This window comes from Panthera tigris, chromosome C2, assembly GCF_018350195.1.
Source record: "Panthera tigris isolate Pti1 chromosome C2, P.tigris_Pti1_mat1.1, whole genome shotgun sequence".
Classification (NCBI taxonomy): domain Eukaryota; kingdom Metazoa; phylum Chordata; class Mammalia; order Carnivora; family Felidae; genus Panthera; species Panthera tigris.
In genome coordinates, this window is record NC_056668.1 from 96,116,925 (window position 1) to 96,141,083 (window position 24,159).

General features: G+C 37.3%; 1 protein-coding gene across 1 annotated transcript; it reads right to left on the minus strand.

Annotated features, from left to right (window-relative positions):
• Positions 1 to 1,088: 1,088 nt before the first annotated feature.
• LOC107179153 (multiple epidermal growth factor-like domains protein 6) lies at positions 1,089 to 22,047 on the minus strand. The gene is made up of 6 exons (XM_042998350.1): positions 22,012 to 22,047; positions 21,381 to 21,456; positions 19,556 to 19,687; positions 13,789 to 13,917; positions 11,561 to 11,686; positions 1,089 to 1,133 (listed from the first exon to the last, which is right to left on the minus strand). Exons 1-6 carry the CDS (start codon positions 22,045 to 22,047, stop codon positions 1,096 to 1,098), a joined length of 537 nt encoding a protein of 178 aa, XP_042854284.1. The 3' UTR covers positions 1,089 to 1,095.
• Between the last annotated feature and the right edge of the window lie 2,112 nt (positions 22,048 to 24,159).

A 24,159-nucleotide genomic window follows, 5' to 3' on the forward strand; every position in this document is an offset into this window, starting at 1 on the left:
AGCATTGTATCAGCAGTGCAGGAGTTAGCATAGGGAACTATTCATTCTCACTGCTGCCAAATTTCATGACAGTCAAATTAGTGGTAAAGGATGGTGGGTAATTATACCCATTGTGATCATAATATGTTGGGGCCACAGATCTAAAGAGTCATAGCTCCCATAGGTAAAACCATTTAGGTAAAAGTTCACTGTGTACTCCAAGTTTAGGTCACCACACAGTGTTCCCACCTACACTCAGCCTTACCGTCAGAGCCCTTTCTCTCTATTCTGCCAAAAGAAAACATCATCTCCTACAACACCGTGCTCTAAATAGGGAGCATGCTCTCCAATGTTGCACCAAATAATCAATTGTGATTCAGAAAGAAAACATCAGAACAACCATCAATGTTTATCTTTATTCATTCTTTATCAATTTAAACCTCTATATATCTTTTGTAACATACATGTTTGTTGAAAAGCACGTGCATGTCACTTAAAAATATATTCGTGGTGGTGCATGTTAATTTTTTCTTAATGAGTGACGGTGGGTGACCTCTGAGTCCTCCTCTTCACCCCTTGCATCTGGGGCCACTCTTAATGTGAACTGGCTCTGCCCAGGGCCCTGGGTCCTCCACCCTGTCAGCCTCAAGGCCTCAGTGGTGGTTGAGGTTCTTTAGTATCTTGCCAAGAAACTCAAGGGTCAACAAACCTGCCATCCACAAAGGCTTTAGGCTTAAACAGAATTGGAGGGGGAGTGGGGTTTAGGTCTCATAAGAGCTCTTTCACATTAATTTATATTATTTCAATTACTTAGGGGTTTTAAGGATTTTCATGTGGGTAACAAGGTAACAAAACCAGTTGATATTCACATAACACTATTTTTATTGGCAATGGAGTCATAATTGTAAACAACTTGCATGAACTTATTAGAAAATAGCCTCATCACAGGCCTCTACTATATTTTATCAACCAATGGCAGTATGCTCCAGATTTTTATTGAATAAAAGAAAGTGCTAATCAAATTACCTTTTCCACAATAATTTCCTGTCCATCTAAGATAACAAGTACAGCTTCCGTCCACAGGATTGCAAAGTCCACCATTTTTACAGGTACATTTCAGTTCACAGTTTGGGCCATACATTGTTTGGGATACCCTATAGCAAAAATTATATATATATATTTATATATATATATATAAATATATATATATATATAATCACACATATACATACATACAGAAAAATGTCACATGAGCAAACATTTTTCTATGTTTCAGATAGAGTAATCATATTTGTATAGCAAAAGCACAAGAAAATGTTCAAATTAAAACAACTACTCAGATGTTACCTGAAGGTAGTAAGCACAATCATTCATCCATGTTTTCATTCACACTACACACTTTGATGACACTTATAACTACATGCTTGGTATGCTTGGGGAACTGGAGATACCCTAGCAAATAAGCAGATCCCAGATTGGCAATGGGAGCATTTTCTATATTTAGTCTCAAAACTGACGACAGACAAGTGGCTCACTCGTTAATGTCTTGGTGCTGAAATCTGAAAAGCACTTTAGCCTACAGTGGTGGGTGACACAGACAAAGACCATTGCCAAGAGGAGGTAAGTAAGACACAAGTGAGTGAAGCTGACCAGACATAAGGCGAACTGAGCCTTCACTGTCAGGGGAAAATGACTGAGTGGCACAAAGTGCCACAAATAGGAGATTAAACGCTACTCACATTTAGTTGCTTTTACCATGAAGAATATGGGCCCAATATTACCAGCTAAGATGATTTTTTTTCAGGAAAACTCAAAATCCATATTTTATATGAAACCATTTAATCTTTGAAAGTTGGCAACCAATTAAAATTGTTTTATGGCACTGTGGAAGCCAAAACTATATCAGCCAATTCAAACACATTTGTGGCTAGATTTGGCCAAAGGCCTGTCATTTATACCTTTTAGTTTATAGTATTTTTACATAATGATATTTTTCACATGAATTATCTCATGCAATGTTCACAAATATACCTCTGATGTGGGTAACAGTATTCTTATTTACACTTGAGAAAACCGAAGCTCAGAGACTTCATTCTTTCTCAGGCTCAAGTAGCCAGGAAAGATAAAAACTGACCTTCCAATCTAGAACTTCTGACTTCTCATCAACCATTCTTTCTATTCCAGCTAGCAGGAGAGACATTAGAGGTTTTTTGTTTTTTTTTTTTATTTGCCCAAAGACATTTGGTTACTACACAACAGAGCACATACTTAATTCAGTATGTATGACACTTTCTTTCCTGCCTTTTTTTTTTGACCTAATAGCTGTCCTTAACTTTAGTACCAAATGAAGACAAATACAGTTGTACAATTTATGGTTGAATCACCACTCGATTTAAAATTTCAACCCATCAGGGGTGCTTGGGTGGCTCAGTTCTTTAAGCGTCTGACTTTTGGTTTCAGCTCAGGTCATGATCTCAAGGATTTGTGAGTTCGAGCCCCATGTTGGGCTCTGCACTCACTCTGCAGAGCCTGCCTGGGATTCTCTCTCTCTCTCCATCTCCCTGCCCCTCCTTGTTTGCTCTCTCTCTCTCTCTCAAAAATAAATAAAACAATTTAAAAAATAAAATAACATTTCCACCCACATGCCTCTCTGGAGCCCCATATCATACTCTATTTTTTCTCTTAGGATTGATTTTATTCCTTTTTAGCATACATATAATTCACTTATTAATTATGTTCATTCGCCACTCTCTTCTCCACTAGAAAGCAAGTTGTAGGACTGAGGTACTGTGTATTTTATCCATATGTTCCATATGCTTAAAATGGGCATTGGCATTACATAAATATGTTTGAATTGAATGAATAAATTCCTGAATATATCCAGAAATAGTCGATGCCTCATAAAGCATATATATGTGTATCTGTCTTACCCTTTAACACATTTTTTTTATCCAAGAGGTTAATATAGATACATGATATTGTGAATTTTGCTTCTTCTGTGAAATAAAATTCTCCAAGATTTTTCTAAATTAGTGCATATAATACATCTGCCTCATTCCTTTTTATCAGCTACATAGGATTTATTGCATCTAATAAAATTTATTTTACCACACCACTATGGATAGGCAAGTAGTTGTTTAAAATGTTTTATTTTGCCTCTATGAGCAGTGCTGTAATGAATATCCTTGTGAAAGTCTTCATTCATACATACCATTGTATCCGTGGGATAAGTCACCAACAATTTTTTAAATAAAATATGTACTTCTAACTGGCGACAGATAGTATCAAATTTCCTTACAAAGAGATGTGCAAATTTACTAAGAAGGTTACCAATGTGCCATTTTCCTTAGTCAAATGCAACTTTAATTTGGATTTCTTACATTATGAATGATGTTTATTATCTTGTCATAAGATCTATGGGTGTCACAGATTCTTTTGGTACTAATACATAAGAACACTTAGCTTATTTAAAAAGTTGGTCTCTTTTCTTCTATTTAAAAAAATATGATATTTTTTATGTGTATTATGCCTTGACGAATTGTTTTAGTTCTTTTCAATCAAAACATCATGGATTTTTTTTCCTTTATGGGTTCTGAATTTTTGTCAAGATTTATAATATGACTTTCTAAAATAACTTTCTAAAAACCCCAATGGTAATTCCAGGGCTCTTAGAGTTTTTGTCATTATCTTTAAGTATTTTATACACTTGGAGTAATTTTGGTGAACAAAATTACTTTTACATGAGTTACTTTTGTCTAGATTGCTGGTCATTTGAGTTAACATAACTTATTAAATAATTAATATTTACCCTATGTTTTACTTTAGTCATTCCTCATTCTTACTTTATTTTATTGTGTTTTTCATTTATTTTCATCATTTTTTATTTACTAACATAAGTACTTTCGAATATAAAGTTTCCTCCATTTTCTGAATTACCTCACAGGATCTGAATATCCTTACTATTGCTTTTAAATTTTTGAAATACTGGTTTTGTTTCCCTTTTTGAGCCATTATTTAAGAAAATTTCAAAATGCCTATGCAGTATAGTGTGGTGGGCTTTTTCCCTGGTAGGGAGTTAGTTTTGTTATTAGTTCCTGTTTTACTGCTTTGATCATAGAATGCCATAAATCATACTTTTTGGAATTGATTTATTTTCTTTTTCAATTTTTATGAATGTCTCATGGATCCTTGAAAAAGATATAATATCTTTCTTAGGGTACAGAATTTGGTTTCTAACAATTAGATATACCTTACTATGTTCAAACTTCTGTAAGCTTATTTTTTTCTGTATATGTGTATACAGTTTTATGTGTATGAGTTAACATAAATGAATTAGTCTTCTATTGATAAGCTCTTACTCTCTATTTCTGCTTGTATAGACTATGGCTTTTGGTTTATGAATTTTGATATTATGTTATTTGCTTTATACGTATCTACTATATTTCAATCTTCATTATGAATTTTATTCCCTATTATTATGTGTCTTTCCCATTAGTTGATCATTGTCATAAAATTTAATATTGTTTTATACTGATGTCATGACCACTGCTTTATTTTTCTCACATGTGCTTTGTGTGACTTGTACCCATTCATTTAATGTCATTTTATTTTCGAATCTTTTTTTCTAAGCTAATATGGGCATTATTTCTTTCTTTCTGTTGTTTTCAAGACTTTCTTTTTTAGTTTTTAGAAATGTAATGCTGATATGTCTTTTGTATATTTCTTTGTCTTGTCATTCACACAGCTTCTTGAATCTGTAAGTTTATATTTTTTGTCATATTTAGGAAATTTCTGAACTTTATGTATTTATTTATTTGTTTGTTTATTTATTTCTTCATTTTTTGTAGTGTGATTGACCCCAAAATTTTATTTCTGTAACATATAACATTTTATGATGATAACTGGAATTATGAGTGGTAACATTATACCATGACTGATTTTTAGGAATTTTATACGATCTCTGGAATATTTATATTAAAACATATACAAATATAACCTAAGAAGGTTAAACATTACTTCTTTTTTTAAAATTTTTAAAATTTTATTTTTTTTAATTTATATCCTAATTAGCATATAGTGCAACAATGATTTCAAGGGTAGATTCCTTAATGCCACCTACCCATTTAGCCCATCCCTCCTCCCACAACCCCTCCGGTAACCCTCTGTTCTCCATATTTAATAGTCTCTTATGTTTTGTCCCCCTCCCTATTTTTATATTATTTTTGCTTCCCTTCCCTTATTTCATCTGTTTTGTCTCTTAAAGTCCTCATATGAGTGAAGTCATATGGTATTTATCTTTCTCTAACTGACTAATTTCACTTAGCATAATACCCTCTAGTTCCATCCACCTAGTTGCAAGTGGCAAGATTTCATTCTTTTTGATTGATGAGTAATACTCCATTGTATATAGATACCACATCTTCTTTTTCCGTTCATCCATCCGTGGACACTTGGGCTCTTTCCATACTCTGGCTATTGTTGATAGTGCTGCTATAAACATTGGGGTGTATGTGCCCTTTCGAAACAGCACACCTGTAATCCCTTGGATAAATACCTAGTAGTGCAGTTGCTGGGTCGTAGGGTAGTTCTATTTTTAGTTTTTTGAGGAAACTCCATACCGTTTTCCAGAGTGGCTGTACCAGTTTGCATTCCCACCAACAATGCAAAGAGATCCTCTTTCTCCGCATCCTCGCCAACATCTGTTGTTGCCTGAGTTGTTCATGTTAGCCATTCTGACAGGTGTGAGGTGGTATCTCATTGTGGTTTTGATTTGTATTTCCCTGATGATGAGTGATGTTGAGCATTTTTTCATGTGTCAGTCCAACCATTATTCCTTTAACTATTTTTTCAGCCCTACTTTTTTTCTCCTCTCATCTGGGATTCTGATGACAGAAATGTAGAAATGTTAGATCTTTTTAAAAATTTTTTTTTAATATGAAGTGCTCATCCCAACAGGTGCCCTCCTCGATACCCATCACCCACTTTCCCCTCCCTCCCACCGCCCATCAACCTTCAGTTTATTCTCAGTTTTTAAGAGTCTCTTATGGTTTGTCTCCCTCCCTCTCTAGCTTTTTTTTTTCCTTCCCCTCCCCCATGGTCTTCTGTTAAGTTTCTCAGGATCCACATAAGAGTGAAACATATGGTATCTGTCTTTCTCTGTATGACTTATTTCACTTAGCATAACACTCTCCAGTTCCATCTACGTTGCTACAAAAGGCCATATTTCATTCTTTCTCATTGCCAAGTAGTATTCCATTTTATATATAAACCACAATTTTTTTATCCATTCATCAGTTGATGGATTTAGGCTCCTTCCATAACTTGGCTATTGTTGAAAGTGCTGCTATAAACATTGGGGTACAAGTGCCCCTATGCATCATCACTCCTGTATCCCTTGGGTAAATTCCTAGCAGTGCTATTGCTGGGTCGTAGGGTAGATCTATTTTTAATTTTTTGAGGAACCTCCACACTGTTTTCCAGAGTGGCTGCACCAGTTTGCATTCCCACCAACAGTGCAAGAGGGTTCCCATTTCTCCACGTCCTTTCCAGCATGTATAGTTTCCTGATTTGTTCATTTTAGCCACTCTGACTGGTGATATCTGAGTGTGGTTTTGATTTGTATTTCCCTGATGAGGAGTGACGTTGAGCATCTTTTCATGTGCCTGTTGGCCACCTGGATGTTTTCTTTAGAGAAGTGTCTATTCATTTTTTCTGCCCATTTCGGTGTGGAGTTTGGTGAGTTCTTTATAGATTTTGGATACTAGCCCTTTATCTGATATGTCATTTGCAATTATCTCTTCCTCTACTACAAAGCTGTAATCATCAAGACAGCATGGTATTGTCACAACAACAGACACATAGACCAGTGGAATAGAATAGAGACTCCAGAATTGGACCCACAAAAGTATGGCCAACTAATCTTTGACAAAGCAGGAAAGAATATCCAATGGAAAAAAGACAGTCTCTTTAACAAATGGTGCTAGGAGAACTGGACAGTAACATGCAGAAGAATGAAACTAGACCACTTTCTTACACCATTCACAAAAATAAACTCAAAACGGATAAAGGACCTGAATGTGAGACAGGAAACCATCAAAACCCTAGAGGAGAAAGCAAGGAAAAACCTCTCTGACCTCAGCCACAGCAATTTCTTACTTGACACATCTCCAAAGGCAAGGGAATTAAAAGCAACAATGAACTATTGGGACCTAATGAGGATAAAAAGCTTCTGCACTGCAAAGGAAACAATCAACAAAACTAAAAGACAACTGACGGAATGGGAAAAGATATTTGCAAATGACATATTAATATTTTTTAATGTTTATTTCTGAGATACAGAGAGAGACAAAGCATGAGCTGGGAGGGGCAGAGAAAGAGACAGAGACATAGAATCCAAAGCAGGCTCCAGGCTCTGAGCTGTCAGCACAGAGCCCGAAGCAGGGCCTGAACTCATGAACCATGAGATCATGACCTGAGCTGGAGTCGGATGCTTAACGGACTGAGTCATCCAGGCGCCCCAGATCTTTTTTAATAGTTCCACAGGTCCTTGAGGTTCTTCTTTTTTTTTTTTTTTTTTCTTTTCCCTGTCTATTGTTGAAATTGAGTAATTTCTATTGTTTTATCTTCAAATGTATTGATATGTCCCTCTCTCCTCTCCATTGTTCTATTAAGCCCATTCATTAATTATGTTTTTCGGTTTTTTTTGAATATTGTATTTTCCAAGTCTCAAGTTTCCATTTGGCTCTTCTTTATGTTTCTTATTCTTTGCTGAGCCTATTTTTTTTAATTTACTTTACACATGGCAAAAGTTGCTCACTGAAGTATTTTTACTTATAATGGCTTATTTAAACTTCTGATCAGATAATTTTAAAATCAATATCATCAGAGTGTTGGTGTCTGTTGATTATTTTCTTCTTCAAATCGGAATGTTCCTGGTTGTTGGTATGATGGATAATTTTTTAATGAAACGTGGATATTTTGAATATTATCATATAAGATTCTAGATCTCATTTAATGTTTTAGCAAGTCTCCTATGATACCGTACTTGCAAGGAAAGAGGCTCATCAGATGGAAGTCGAAATCCAAGTTCTCCACACGGCCCCCAAGTGGGGCATTGTTAAATGTGCATCATTCCTGCTGGGTCGGTGTGAGGGTTCAGGCTCCCCATGGGGCCTCTCAGGACACCTATCTGATGGAGGGGTAGAAGTGCCTCCTATGACTCCCCACTCCACCTCCACTGACATTGCACAACGTTGCCTCATTGGTGCTTGATGGTTGTGAAAGCCCTGATCTCCTGTGACACCACCCTAGAAGGAACCAGTGGTGTCTCCATATTGTCCAGTGGGGGTGGAAGTTCACGCTCTCCACATGGTTTCCACTGGCATAGCCAGGGCAGAAGATACATCCCTATGTGGCAGGGGTGAGAGTCCCAGCCTTTTCTCTCACACCGTCTTGTGTGTGGCAAGGGTACCTCATATATCCAGATGGAGTCTGAAGGGCAGACTCCTCATTTGGCCTTTGCTAGTGAGGTTAGAGTCAAGGATGCAGTTTTATTCTTTAGTGTTTGACTGGAGTATTGATCAGTTATTGTCTATGAGTTTTCTCTCTTGCTTCACTGCCCTTTTACTGGTCTTTCATTTAGAGAAAGCAGGCATATCTTGGATTTTTCTTTTGTCTGCACCCGTTGGCCTTCTGGGTTGCAGGTTCTCCCAGTCCAGGATATATGGGTTAAAATGAAAACCCAAGGAATTCACAATTCCTGTTCCCTAGGTCCCTGAAATCCCTAGCAAGTCTGCCTTGTTCTCTCCACATCAGAGATTCTTATGTTTGCTTTCAATATGGCGACAAAAATTCTACTGTTTAGAGGAAGGAAGAGGGACAAGTGTGTGTACTCCATCTTTCTCTAAGTCTTATATATTATTTTATATAGTCCAGGGACTCTTTTTTAGACAGTAAATATATTATTACATAGTGTAATTAATTTCTTTATTTAGTACAGATTGGCTTGTTGAGTGGTTATGGCATTAATATGAATCTTCTTTCTCTTAATTTTTAATTTTCTTTTCTCTTAATTTTCAATTTTATTTTAATTTTTTTTATTCCTCTCCTTCACCTGATTTTAGTTGGCTATGTTTTTGTTCTTAAATCCTCAGTTCCAGAATTTTAAGTTCCAGCATTTACCTTTATACTTTTAAGCATACTTATTGAGTTGTCATATTTAAGTAATACATTTTGACACAGATCCATCCCTTCTACAACTTTTCATGAAGAAATAAGGTCAGTATACTTATCCCCCTTCATCTTCTCTTTCCTTCCAGTTTATGCCTGTTTTGCTTAACTATCAAAATTGCTATACTGTTAAATATTTATATAGTTATCTTACGTCAAGTGACCATAATTCCCACATTTGTTTTAAACTTAGCCTTAATAAAAATAGACTTAATACTCACTAATAGTCTTTTTAACAAAGATCTTTCATTTATTACTTGGTTGCTCAAATTGATCTTCTACAGTTTCTTCAAAAATATTTTATTGCGACCATATCCCCAACAACTTGTTATTACTAAAAATAGTTGTTCATTTTCAGTCATGCTATCCTTGAATAAAGTTTAACCATGTATAAAATATTTGAGTCATATTTTTTTCCCAAGAACTTCACAGGCATTGATTACCCACATGCTAGCAATGGTTGTGATTATTGCCATGAGGCATGAGGTCAGACTGATTTTTTCCCCCACTCTTCATATGAGATCTCACTTTTTTTCTTATGTCCCCAATGGAGATTCCCCTTGCTTCTGATCAACCTTAGGTCGAGTTTCCAAGGATAGAATGTGTTCAATCTGTAGCATTGGATCTTTTTTTCATTTCAGGGGAAAAAATCTTGAATATTATACTTGAATATTTTCTTTTGCACTTATATATATTTCTCCCTCTTTTCCCCATTTCATTGTTTTCACTTTTCTCAAGCATATTCTCCATGTACCTGGCTGTCACATAAGCAAATTCAATCCTCCTATTACCTGTGTTCAATATGGTCTTCATTTCTATGATGTGAGGTTTAATTTTCATTTATACGTCTTTCAGAGCTCTGCCAGCTTACTTTTTCATTTCCCTTTGTTGTCTTTTCATTTATTCCATGAACCCTTGTATCTCTGCATTGCACTCACGATTTGTAGAGAAAGCTTTTTCATTATGTCCTTCAAATTCTTGGAAGAAATTCTGCTTAATATTTCCATGTGCTTCGTAGCAAAACTTCTGTGCTCGATGTCCATCTGCTTTTTGTTTTCTTATTCCTTTTCTCCTTTACCCTTCTTATAGAATTTTCACTGAAAAAGTAACCAAAGCTTTGAATGGTTTCATATATTGCTTCCAAAATGGGAGGAGGGTGTTTTTTCTTTTTTAATGCATCAAGTTTTTGCTTTTGCTTTTAATTTCTTGTATCTGGTTAGTTTTGTGTGCACTAGCTATTTAGGGGAGGTGAGTATGGATCTGGGGCTAGAAAAATCATTTCAGCCAGTTGGAAGTTTCCTGGGCCCAGAGTAAAATTCCATATGACACAAAGTTGTGGTGTGTGTGTGTGTGTGTGTGTGTGTGTGTGTGTAGGCTTAGCTCCCCTTAGCTGCAAGGCTGCTTATCACCCATAGATCCTCTCTATCCTAGGGCAGACTTGAAAAGATGCTAGGTCTGTGCACTTCCTGGTTTCATTCCAATTTCCTGCAACTCTGTGATGCACAGTGAGGTTAAAGGAAGCTCCTACAGCATGCTCATGCAGCCGACCCTAGTTTTTTTAACAAAGGGTCATTGGTTTTGCCCCTCTGTGTATGCCATAGAGAAGTGGCTCTCTGCATATCATTTCACTGAACTTGAGAGTTCTTCTGTTATGACTATTATTATGATAATAATAATATGATTTAGGACAAGAAGGTTTTGTAGTTTAAAACAATTTTTTTAACTTTTATTTATTTTTGAGAGACAGAGAGAGATCATGAGCAGGGGAGGGGCAGAGAGAGAGGGGGACACAGACTCCAAAGCAGGCTCCAGGCTGTGAGCTGTCAGCACAGAGCCTGACGCAGGGCTCCAACCCACAAGCCGTGACATCATGACCTGAACTGAAGTTGGACACTTAACTGACTAAGTCGCCCAGGCGCCCCAAGAAAGTTTTATAGCTTTAAACAAAGATCATATTTTCCTTTTTGTCTCTCATTTTTCTTCCAGCTTTCAATGGGCTTCTGAAAGTTGGAGAAAATATAAAACTTTTCAGTTCTTATAATTAGACATCCCCAACACACAATTTGGGGTGGTTTTGCAAAAGTTAGCCAAAGTTATTTCAAAATTTGCTCCTCGTCAAGAGTTTGCATCAATAATTCTTTGTTTTTGTTTTCAATTTTTTTTTTACCCTTCAGTAGGCTATTTGCTATACAGTTCAACCAGAGTGTGTACTTTCATATCATTAAAGCCGCATTTAAGAAGAAAGTGTTATAAACAATGCCCATTGAATTATATTCCTTGGCACCACATCTGCTTTCATAGTGTAGCTTAGTTAGTGCCTGGACGGACAAGGTGACCCTGCAGCCATTGTTACCTTGCTGACACCTGGCTCTCATTTTGCCAGGTGGACATTGGCACCTTCCAGTCACTGGGTCACACTGTCCTGAGCCACAAGAACACGGTTGGACACAGTCCCGCCCGTGGTGATCCTCAGGACAAGCTGCAGGAAGGAGCAAAACAAAACCAGATTTTTCTTATTAAAACGTTTTGCCAGTCAAGACTTTAAAAAACCTTGTAAATACACGACCCTTTCTTTTAATCAAATGGGTTTCCTTGTCTTGCCTTCAGTTTGGTTTTCAACTGAAAAGGTTACTTTGAAAGAAATAAAACAAAAAAAGGCACTGTTCAAGTGGTTGCTTACTTAGTGCGATTTTGGTTGACATCAGGAATTCCAACCAAATATCTAGTGTCAAACACTTACATATATGATATAAATGACTCTTACAAACTCAGCCTTGCTTTACCACATGGCTGCCTTAACAAGTGTGTATGTGGGTGTGTGCGCGTGCGCACACACGTACATGCACACACATGCATGCATGCGCCCAATAATCTTGAGTGTTTCCTCTTAATGTCCCCTCTGAATTTTAGTTTACATTTCTATGCATTGACATAGGATCCATTATGTTCACATCTCCAAATATCATTATGTATCTCTAAGTGTATTGTTTACTTGTTAAAATCAACAAATTTGTTAAATTATCTTTTTAAATTAATGATGTTAGTATATGTTAAAGTTTAATCTACTAATAAATTAACACATTTATTATTTCATTTTGCTTCAACTTTATGCCACAGATTCACTGAGATGCTTACCAAAATAAAGATAAAATAAGTATCTGTAAGAATCAAGCGAAGGAAAAAATACAGCAACGATATAGACATAAATGAGTAGCACAATTCCCCGGACTGGTAAGAGGTGGACAGCAAATTGGCTCTGACCTACTTAGCTGTCAAAGCAAAGAAGGAAAAGTACTCAGGTACAAGTTCACAGCTTCTGAAGACAAAAAACTACCAATATTCAGGGGAATCAAAACTCCTGAAGATGCATTGGCCTGAGGAAATTAAGAAATTTCCCTCAATGATTTTCTTTGAGGAACAAAGGGGCCAGTCAGAGCCTTCCTTAGGAGATGTTTATGGGTTGGCTTTAACTCAAAGATAACTTGGCTGGTTAGGCCTCCAAGGCAGTATCCACTAGGTTTCAATTTTCCACTACATGGAGCCAAGACTTTGTCTCATTTGTCTCTTATCCTCAGAACATCAGGATTCGGAGGCAGGGTAATTAAAATTACCCTCATACAAAGAAGACAGAGAAACTACCTGTCTGGGGAAGACAAGCATTTTGGGTATCTTTACCACATAACAACTTAATACCCTGCCTGATCACGAAATTTCATTATCATTCTTCCCAGTGACGGAATCTCACGGTTGCAACTACAGCACTTCTATCTTTAATGAAAGATCTACTGATGCTTATTTTACTCTTTGAATTCTGAAGTATAAAATACAGACGAGTGCACAAAAACATAAATGTACAGCTCTGTGAAGCACCCCAAAGTGAACTTCCTCAACAGCACATAGGTTGAAGGACACAAAATTGCCAGAACCACCTCTCCGTCACGCTCTCTCCCACGCATTGCCTCCTCTATCCTCCCTGAAGATCATTAGGATCTTGCAAACTGTCAAAATATATAGGAAATGGCAAATCTGATAAGATCAAAATGTATTTGTTAAGAATATCCCTGTAGTGTCTAAGATAGTGCATTTTTAAGAGATCTTTAATTTACATCTGGTCCCTTCAACTTTATGTCAATAGTTGTCTTTGTGATAGGTAGTTAGGTCTTTAAATTTTAGGGAACTGGTTACTTTTGGTAAGTAGGGCAACTGCTTACTTTTGAGCTGGAAATCGCTGAGGATAAATGAAATGGTGGTACTTTAGACAATGGGTTTGACATTATGTACACAGGCATCCTCAGTCTGCTCTTCTCTTATGGAACAGATTTTCTAATCCTGACTGGAATCTAGCTAGCAGTTCTGGGATATGAGAGGTTATGACCAAAGGGCTCTCTTTGGCTGCCTTCACTGCTTCAGCTCTCAATCAAACTCCTGACGTAAGCACTCCTCAACCTAGAATGTAGGTCAGTTGGCGTTTGCCGTTGCTACAGTAAATTATTAAGTAATGATTGCAACATTTACTCTCTAAGGGCAGTTCTTAAAATTCTACTTTAGCATCTCCACGTCTTAACTGGTAGGCTGACTTACTTTGACTGCAGTCGGCCCCAATGAAGCCAGGAGGGCAGTGATAGGTGCCAATCACGGTATCACAGCTGCCGCCATTAAGGTACTTATGCATCCTTTGGCAATTTAGATCATAAGTGCCTTCTGGGCATCCTGTTGAAGGAGAACAAAACCATATGTGATACTGTAACTCAAAGCAATCAGGGTTGAAATTCATGCCCATAGACATGTGGTTAACTCAACATTCCAAATACCGTTCTTTGGTGTTTTCAATCACCTTCAAGCTAATGATTCAAGCCATGCACTTATCTGAGGAGATGAGATGGTAAAGATAGATGCCCTAGAAATACAGGTGGGGGCATAAATTTCCTGATGCTGCTCATTAATAAGTTACAGGAAACTTAACTCTGAGTCTCCTTGGAAATCTGCCCACTCTTAGTGCTCAGAATAGGTGACAATTCACCAAACAGGGCTATTTTGTTCCACTCTAGGCAAATTCATTATTTTATTTAATATTTAAATGTCATAGTTTGTCTTATCTGGAATGATACAGGTTTCACACAAGTATAAATTCAAATTGGCACAAAGCATGGAGAAAGGATTTTCATTTTCTGTTGGTTTCTCACCTTTCTACTTTCACATCCATGGATGTGTGGCCTACCATGATGATACCTGTGTAACAGATAAATGGCCAGAATTCAAGATAAAGGGAGAGTAAACAGAACAAAGAGTGAGCTGAAGACCACATTATCTGTGCAATGATCGAAAGAGTGGGGATGTTTACTCAGGAGAAAATAGAGCTAAGAAGACAGGAATGTTTTCAAACATGAAAAGGCAGCCTTGTAAGAAAAGAAGAAAGGCAGATTTTATCTCAATAAGGAAATACTTTCTGGAAGAGCTGTCCAAGATTGGAATAAGCTTTTTTCAGGAGGCATGATTACTCATCTCTGTAGGAGTTCAAACAGAGACAGGATAAGTATACAGTAGAGAAAATATAGAGGGTATTCAAGTACTTGATTAACTTTGAAGCACTTCCATCTGTGATATTCTCCTGCTCTATGAAATGTCTGGTACTTTCAAGTCTTCAAATGATAAAAGTTTGAGTTTCAAGAGGCCTCATGTCCATCTGGTTCAACTTTAATGTTAAGATGACGAAGCTAAGTCCTATAGAGTAAAGTGACTTAGAATACATATCGCACAAAATTCTGTCACCTGTTAAAGATAACCATCTTTATTCTTGCCACATATTTAAATATGGGGCTGCAGGAAATTCTGAATAGACTGCGATTTGAAACCTATATATTTCGCTTACTAACATTGTGGCTTTAACTCCTTTCTTTGAGCTTCTGGTTCTTTATTCCCAAGGGGGATAATAACAAAATCAGAGACCTGCTGTGGTGGTTAGAGTGAACAAGTACAAACTCGGCTCCCATGTCAATGGTGGCCATTATTTTCCTTAATGGTGGCAGTACCATTGGTAGGCATGTAGTAGAACCCTTTCCCTACCGGCTTGACCTGACTCAGAGTGTTTGGTATTTGCCTTAGGTCCTTCCTCTTGAAAAATCTTTTCATTTGGAAGAATATCTCTAAAAGTGACCAAACTAGACTGGATGATACTTGTTTCCTTCATTTCATCCTGGGTTTTTATGTAAGAATCCAACAGGAAGGAACATTTTTTTTTAAGTATGTCACATGTAGCATGTTTTAGAGGTAGCAGCAAAGAATGGATTTCATTGAGATTGAGATTGTTTATAATCCCCATATAAGTCCTGTCTTAAAACCCAGGGTCCTCACCTTGAGTCTCAAACCCAAAAAGTGGCTGCTTCTTTCTTCCTTTTTTTCCCCCAGTTTTAAAATAAAATTTTCCATAATGGAGAGGGAAAGAAAAACATGACAATTATTCATACCAAAGGTTATTTCTGTCTTGTAGCTATTGTATTTCTTTATTCCTCCCTATGAAAAGTGATGGCTTCACTCCACAGTCTCTTCTGTCATTCCCTCCTCCCAAAGAATGTCCATTCCCATAGTTAATTGCTCCTTCTTTGGTATACAACGTTCATTAGTTCTCCTAGGAACGTCTTTTCTCCCTCACCAAAAATGTAACAGAGCATATCTAAAAACAAAACTTGTGATTAAAAAAGACCGCATCTCCTCCTCTTCTCCTGTTCACCAAGATATATAATACTTCATGCCCATTTGGGTCAGACTTTTAGAATGCAATTTTTTGTAGTATTTTTTATCATTACTACTTGCTAGGCTTAAAAAGAATGATTGCTTGATATTAGAGAACATACACAAAAAGCAAGCTGAAAGCATGGAGTCCGAAACAATGAAGTCTTATGTGTACTGCTGGGATGTTCCTTCCAAAAAGGAGGTTAAATTAATATGAGTGGATTGGTACAGAAAATTCTGCAGTCACATTGCTATGAAGTGAAAGCTGACATGGGTTTCTGTGCAAAGAAGGAAAAGAGAAACACCTGCTAATGTGAAACTCATGTACTTATTAATGGGGAAAATGTCAAGGTATGGATATAGTTATGGATATAAAAAATTAGCATTTCAGTTTAAACGGAAAATCATATGTGTAATTATTTGAAAATGTAAATAACTGATATGTATGTGTGTGTGTGTGCCTATATTTTGAACTCATTTTCATGTAAGTTGAAGTTATTTGGGAGACATAATTTCCTTATGACATATACTCATCTCGCAAACTATCTTTTTTTATATATTTTTAAATGCTTATTTATTTTTGAGAGAGAGACAGAGTGCAAGTGGGGGAAAGGCAGAGAGAGGGAGAGGGAGAGGGAGAGGGAGAGGGAGAGAGAGAGAGAGAGGGAGAGAGAGAGAGAGAGAGAGAGAGAGAGAGAGAGAGAGAGAAAGAGTCAGACAGAATCTGAAGAGGCTCCAGGCTCCAAGCTGTCAGCACAGAGCCCAACTTGGGGCTCGAACTCACAAACTGTGAGTCTGCTTAACCAACTGAGCCACCCAGGCGCCCCTCATTTTGCAGACTATCTTAATGGTGGTTTCGTGTTTGATAGAACCATCCTCATATTGGTCCTTCTTTGTACACAGAATACAAAAATCACCTGACTGTTAGCCTTCAAGTTAATTATCCTTTGAAATTGGGACACTGAACTTGACGAAATTTACCTACTAATGAGTATGCCATCTGTTGAAAGACAGTGTATGTATAACCTCTTAGCCTCGAAACTCATTAAATTTATATCAAGAGTACAGTATGCATTTACAAAAGTGCCCATAACTTTTTCCCCAAGAATAAGTTATTTACTGGCAATTCCACTTCCTGTTAGAATTCTGTAGCTATGTGAAAGATTGACTTCTGGAATCAGGGACATCCTTTGCTCAAATGTTCACTAAATTTAACAAGGGAACACATGCATAGGACATAATGATTTCATTTGGCTTGAGTGAAATTTGGTTTCTTCTCCCTCATTTCGTAAAGTTCCATGTTGACAATTAATTGGCGTTTGCCCCATCCTTTACAATTATTTCTCCCAGGAAACTTTGTTTTTCTGGCAAGGGATATTTAGATATTTCCCATTGGGAGATGACTATTTTTTTTTCCCATTTTTGCACTATTCCCTCTCGTTGAAGGAGACTTATTGGATGAAGCTGGGCTATGAACACAGACTTCTGATTTAAGTACTAAAGGCTACTGTATACTATGATGACGTAAACAACATTTGGTAGTTTCATTAGAAACTTGGAACAAGCAAGGTAGTGACTGTATCCTGAGACACTTAGCTCCCCAAAAATGAAAAGCATGAATTTGTTTTTCAGCCTTTTCTTAGTGTTTGACCAGATTATTCACACGTACACTGTCACACAGTTTTGTTTTATTCTTAAAAAGAGATGCTAAAATTTGGTCTGTCTGAATTTTTGTTGCTATGAGCAAGAGCGTTAAAAGCAAGCTCCTACTAATGTTTTGATATCTTCCTCCTGGCACAGGTGGGCTATTCTATGGCCCATGCTTCTCAAAGCATTCTATACCAAGGGTGTTTTTATGAAAACTGTCAAAAGAACTGCCCATGATTTTAGAGGACCCCAATGCCTTAAATGCTCTCAGAGAATATTATAAATAGTGGGTGTCACAGTTTGGAGAAATAAAAGATTTCCAGGGTATGGGGTTACTTTGTAATTTCTCTTTGGTCATAAAATACATAGCATGATAAATTGATATCTATCGAGCAGCTGGTTTGTTTTTTCCCACACGCTGTCCACAGACTGAGACCAACCTGCCCATTATAAACCATGGACAAGTGGTGAGATCCTACTACAATTTGTCTGCTTCCTCTGACCTCTGCCGAGAGAAAATTTGGATTCTCCACTCCAAACTCGAGAACATGAAAGCCCGGTTGTTTTTGGCCGCTGAAACTTTTGCTTTTGGGCCAGCTGCACCTTTTATGGATATTTTCTTGAACCCTTTTTCGTAGTTCTGTAATTATAGTGGATGTTGCCAAGGAAACTTTGCAGCAACTCCCAACCACGTGTTGCCTGGCGCTAAGCCAATCTGACTAGTCAGGGAGCGGCATCCAGACTCAGCCTTGACTTTACAAGGTGGAGGTCCCCTCCTTCAACCCAAGGTAGCTTGCCCTCTGACATGGAAGTACTATCAGCCCTACGTAACACTTTATTTTGTTAATATAAAACATTCTTGATATCAAGAAGAAATTCTTCCTGAGAAATGTGACAGAATTAAAAGTGAGGAAATAACTTTCTTCAGTTACCAGGGTGCTTGAAATCTGCCATAACCAAACTAGAATTGAAATTTTACTAACTTTATATTTTAGTTCCTCAGTTTGAGTTTGTATAATAACCACAGTGGTTATGGGTTCCAAACAAAATGCTAACTGAAACCATTTTCATACAGGCTTAATTTGTGTTTGTAGCTGATAATATTTAAAATTAGGACAACAGTGAGAAGTGACATTCAAAAGGTACATTCTATGGCTTGTAGAAAATTGAAATCAATAGCTTGGCCATAAATCTATGTTTTATAGGTGGCATTCGAGGGGGAGAATCCAAAAATTGTCCATATGTTTGCAGAATTAAGAAAGGAAAGTGGAAGGAATCTGCTACGGGAGCAAGTAGGGAGAGAAGAGAAGCAGTGGCCAAGTTGGGGGAAAAAATGAAACTGAGGCCAAATCATTTTACTTTTAAACCTATAAAAAGTACATTATAAATAATTACAAGCTTACAAATTAAGTAGCTGACTGAACATTTTAACATGCTCCTTGGGACATTTTATCGTGTGTTCCCCTAGAACCATTTTAGATGTTAAAATGCCCTAACAAATCAATATAAGGTGTTTGGTCTAGGGACCATCCTGTTTTTACTACACAGCAGTGAGCCAACTGGCATTTTGTCCTTCAAGCAAGTTACGATCTTCATTCCAGAATAACAATTTGTTTAATTTGATTGTTCCTAAGCAGATCCCGGAGCTAACTTACTTTACAAATCACTTTAAATATGTTCCCATCTGCTGTCTATTGATTGATAACAGCCAGTTCCTATTATCTTCATTCTTTCTTTCTCTCTTTTTCCTTTTTTGGTGGGGGGGGGGTGGATATTTGGAACCCAAAAGGCAACATAGGAGAATGGGTTGCACAAGAAAGTGCATGATTTCAACCACTTCAATAAACATTCTCACAGGACTTGCTATAAATTAGAAGCTTGAATTAACATTTGCCCTTTGGCATTCTGACTGATGACCCACCCTATTGGTGTCTCTTGGATAAATTACAACAAAAGTGCAAAACACACTTACTGAGATGACAGCGGTTTCCATGGTAGCCAGGAAGACAGGTATATCTCCCTGCGACTGGGTGACACTTTTCATTCTCAGCTGAACACTGACATACCTGTTTACAGTCCTTCCCATATGTGCCTGGTGGACAAACTGAGGGAAAGAGGAAATGTAAACCCAATGAATTAAATTTGTCTGTGTAAATATAGCTCTAAAAGTGAAAGCAGGGAAAAATTTATTAAATAAGACCATTGCCTACAGAAGTGCGCTGCCCTTTGGGATTTAGGTTTCATTAAATTTACTTGGGGATTACTTCACTGTTTGATTTTGTTTTGTTCAGTCAATTTGTGACCGACTGTCAAGGGCCAGCTGCAATTTTCTTGTCACTGAAGAAAATCATAGGGTGATGTCAGGTAAAATCAACTAAAATAATAGTATAATTCATGAGGGACCACATATCTGGATAAAGATATTTTTTCTGGTGCAGCCGGTTTAAATTCTCAAGGTTGTTTCTCTCTGCACATTAGCATGTACTGTATTTGTGTCACTTGTCAGCTACTCTGCTGGGTTGTGCTGTTTTCTTTTTAAGGCCGAGCAGTAAAAGCTTTCCCTCCAACTTCTAAATAATATCATGCCATTTTGTTAAGAAAATAAAAAAGGTTTCTGGGTATTTTTCAGCTTATAAAATGGAGTCAAATAGAGGCTTTAAGTTTCATGGTTGTGTCTAATGACAATTTAAACAAATTCAGTTAAAAAAAAAAGTCAAACAATTTGGTTATAATATGTCCTGTAAACCTAAAATTGAATAATAATTTCTGGATACACCTTTTAAAAATGTATTGATTTATTCTGAGAGAGACAGAGAGAGAGGGAAGGAGAGAGAGAGAGAGAGAGAGAGAGAGAATCCCAAGCAGGTTCCTCACTGTCAGCACAGAGCCCGATGTGGGGCGTGAACTCAAGAACTGTGAGATCATGATCTGAGCTGAAACCAAGAGTCGGACGCTTAACCAACTAAGCCACCCAGGCGTCCCCCTGGATCAACCTTTTTATTTATCATCTAAAAGATTTGGCATCATGAAAGAATGAACCTGTTTTAATAGACTCTTCTCACATTGGAGACATTATTGACTATTTTGTTCATGCTGTCCCTGTTTTTTGTTGGCTGTCCTGTGTGCGTACGGTGTCACTTGTTTTCTTAGCACACACTATCTTTAAGAATATTTCATCTTCCATTTCTTTAAGTAAAAATGACAGCAATAGTAGAAATACTAACTTTAAAGGCCTTTGGTTGCTTGCTAAGTATTAAAAATAAAGACTAATGGTGGCTAAATAAAGCCTAGGTGGCTCAGTTGGTTAAGTCTCTGATTCTTATTTTGGTTCAGGTCAGTTCGTGGTTCGTTGGCAGTTTGCGGGTTCGAGTTCCAATAGGGCTCTGCGCTGACAGCACAGAGCCTGCGTGGTATTATCTCTCCGCCTCTCCCTCTCTCAAACTAAATCAATAAACATTAAAAAAAAAGACTAATGAAACACAGGCTAATTAATCAAAAAAGAGGATTTTCCCCCCTCCCTTTCTTAAGTGGGATGTATACAAACAAGAGAGGTGGAATCTGATTCAGCATCCGAACAGCTATTTAAGCAGTTTGTTGTTGCTCTGTTGTTGTTCTTTTATCTAAGAATCACTGATCAAACATACACCAATAAAGCATTTACCTGGTATGCCAGAAAGCACATCTGGCTTTACTGCCTGAAAAGTTTACTAACTTTGCTTGTTAATAAGTGGCCAAGCAAGACGAACTGATCATGGCATTTCAGACATGACTGAGAGTGTGGATGTTTATACTCTCACTTCCTTCACCTTGTTTGTCAGTACACACGTTGAGGGCGTCACTTACATTCCACCGTGACGTGATGAAAGGAACTCCCTAATGGAAGTTTTCGAATGTGTAAAGGCTAACAAATCATCAGAAAAATCAAAATATGTTTCATTGGAGGCTTCTAATCATTTGAGAACAAAGAGCTGCAGTGATTACAAAATCTTCCCATCGCTGAGAAGACCTGTTTTGCCACAGGGTCACGTGAGCATAAAGCTTGGTCTCCCTGCGCAAAACCCTACGCTCTGTGGAGACTGATAATACTGCAAAGTCCAAGTGGCTGTGCTGAACACAACAGGATTTGTGTGGTAAGTTCTAGTACCCCAATGTATTTAGCCATTTTCCATCTTGAGGTTTGGGGCCCACTGGCCTAGGGTTCTGAGGAAAGTGACATTCACACTGGTCTGCTCTGAGAGAGAGCCATTAGGAATATTGTGCTGATCTGCAAGCATCCATTAAAGGTTGGGTGGTCTAGAGGAAATGGCATGAACTTTGAGTCAGGTAGGCCCAGCAGTGCCAGTGACCTTATCTATGGCTTTAAACAAGTTGTTAAAACTCAAAGAACCTCGATTCCCTCTTTTATATGATGGGGTTAACAAAACCTACCTCACAGAATGTTATGAGTAGTAGTCTAGCGGACATAGTAACACATGGGAATCTCATAGCACTTCAGTAAAATTTGTTTGATTTCCATTGAAAACCTTATACTTAAAATCAGGTTCAACTGTTCAACAGAAGTGCTGTATTTGGGCAAATACTGGATAGATACATTCAGACTAATTATGAAAAAGTTACCTACTATTTAAAAATCATCTTTACTTGTACCTTTCAGGAAAAATTATTTCTAAAAGGAAAAAAAATAAAAAAATTAGAATTGCATGACATAAACTTTCTGAAACACATATACATAAAATTTATCCATAGTCTCACTATTTGTTCAATGTTTTGAGGGTTCATGAAACCATTCACAAATGTCACTTCTCTACCTGAAGAGCTCAGACACATCCTTAACTTTGATTCTTGAACTTCAGAGGAATCAAAATTGCAGAAGATATAAATTATCTACTCATGAGAAACTGACCTCCTAAAGTTCTTAAAGTCAGTCGCACATGGACGTTTAAATGTCACTGAAGGAATTTACAATTTGTATTGCAAAGCAATAAAATGAAGATGGAAATAAAAGCAAGAAAAAGTATTCTGAATGTTACCCAAAAGAATTTAAAAAAAAAATATTGCATTTCTTAGATTACACATGCATAGTGAAAAATATCTATCCGTTGTCACCTGGTGAAAGAATGACTTTGACTAAGACTTCCGAGGAAATCAAAGTTCATGTAAAGCCTGCCTCATATCCTCTGAAAGAGAATGTGGTGTGTTCGTTTATTGCCTTGTGATGCCAGATGGACTGGATTATGGGGCATGCTTTTGACCCATCTTACAAGACAGGCAAAATTCTGGAATATTCTCATTCAGCAAGAAATATTTTCTGGATATCTGCTATGTGTCAGGTTCACAACAGTGAGCAAAACTAAACATGATCCTTGTACCCAACAAGCTTGCAATAGTGGGGAGATAAATACAATAAAATAACCATCCAAATAAACATATGATTCAAAAATATTATATGAGCTCAGGGTGCTATGAGAAAGCATAACATCAGGGACTCCACTTTGACTGACAGGCATGGGGGCGGTTAGTGTTTAGTTCCAGATGTTCTCTTTGAAGAGATCACTAACTGAGACCTGAAACCCTACAGAATATATGTAGTGGGAGAGGGAAGGGGAATGAAGAAAGACTATGGAGGAGAAAAATTTCCAGAGGGAAAGTCCCAGGTACATATGAGTTACTGATACTATTCCTAAATATGATGATGGCAATGGTATGCTTATATGTTAGACACGCGTGTACGTTAGACAATATTAGGCTATGTTATTTTAAGCCATTCTGTATCAGTTCCTTATGGCTGCTGTAACAAATTATCACAAGTTAAGTGGTTCAAAACAATATAAATTTATCATCTCACAGTTCTGGAGGTCAGAAGTCTAAAATCAAGGTGATGACAGGGCTGTGTTCCTTCGGGAGACTTGTGGGGGGGATCTATTTCCTTTTCCGGCTTCTAGGAGCCACCTCCATTCCTTGTGGCCTCTTTCTCCATCTTCCTAGACAGCAACTTAGCTTCTTCTTCTTCTTTTTCCTCTGATTTCCTGCCTCCTTCTTAAGAGAACCTTTGTGATTACATTGAACACACCCACATAATCCATCTCAAAATCCTTAATCATGTCTTCGAAGTCCCATTTGCGATGTAAGATAACATATTCGCAGATTCTAGGAATTAGAACATGGACATTTAAAAAAAAAATTTAATGTTTATTTTTGAAAGAGAGAGAGAGAGAGAGCATGAGTGGGAAAGTGGCAGAGGGACAGAGAGAGGGAGAGACAGAATCTGAAACAGGATCCAGGCTCTGAGCTGTCAGCACAGAGCCTGACACAGGGCTTGAACTTGGGAACAGTGACATCATGACCTGAGCTGAAGTCGGATACTGAACCGGCTGAGTCACCCAGGCACCCTGAACATGGACATCTTTGAGGGGTCATTATTCAACCTACCACAATCTCTATATTTCCAAATATTTTAGGTATCTTCTGACTTATTCCTTAGAGACCATGATATCACAGAAGGTCATGTTTTTAACAATAGCCTAATGCACAACTCTTTATAGAAATTAAATTATCATATTTTAAAAGCAATGTACC

Bases quoted from the DNA above. Each gene is read 5' to 3' on its own strand.
- LOC107179153 (XM_042998350.1), bottom strand. From the start codon at position 22,047: ATGTCCGCTAGACTACTACTCATAACATTCTGTGAG. The intron at 21,457-22,011 runs GTAGGTTTTGTT...AACTTCCATTAG, and splicing joins TACTCATAACATTCTGTGAG to GGAGTTCCTTTCATCACGTC. The intron at 13,918-19,555 runs GTAAGTGTGTTT...CTCCTTCAACAG, and splicing joins TGGAAACCGCTGTCATCTCA to GATGCCCAGAAGGCACTTAT.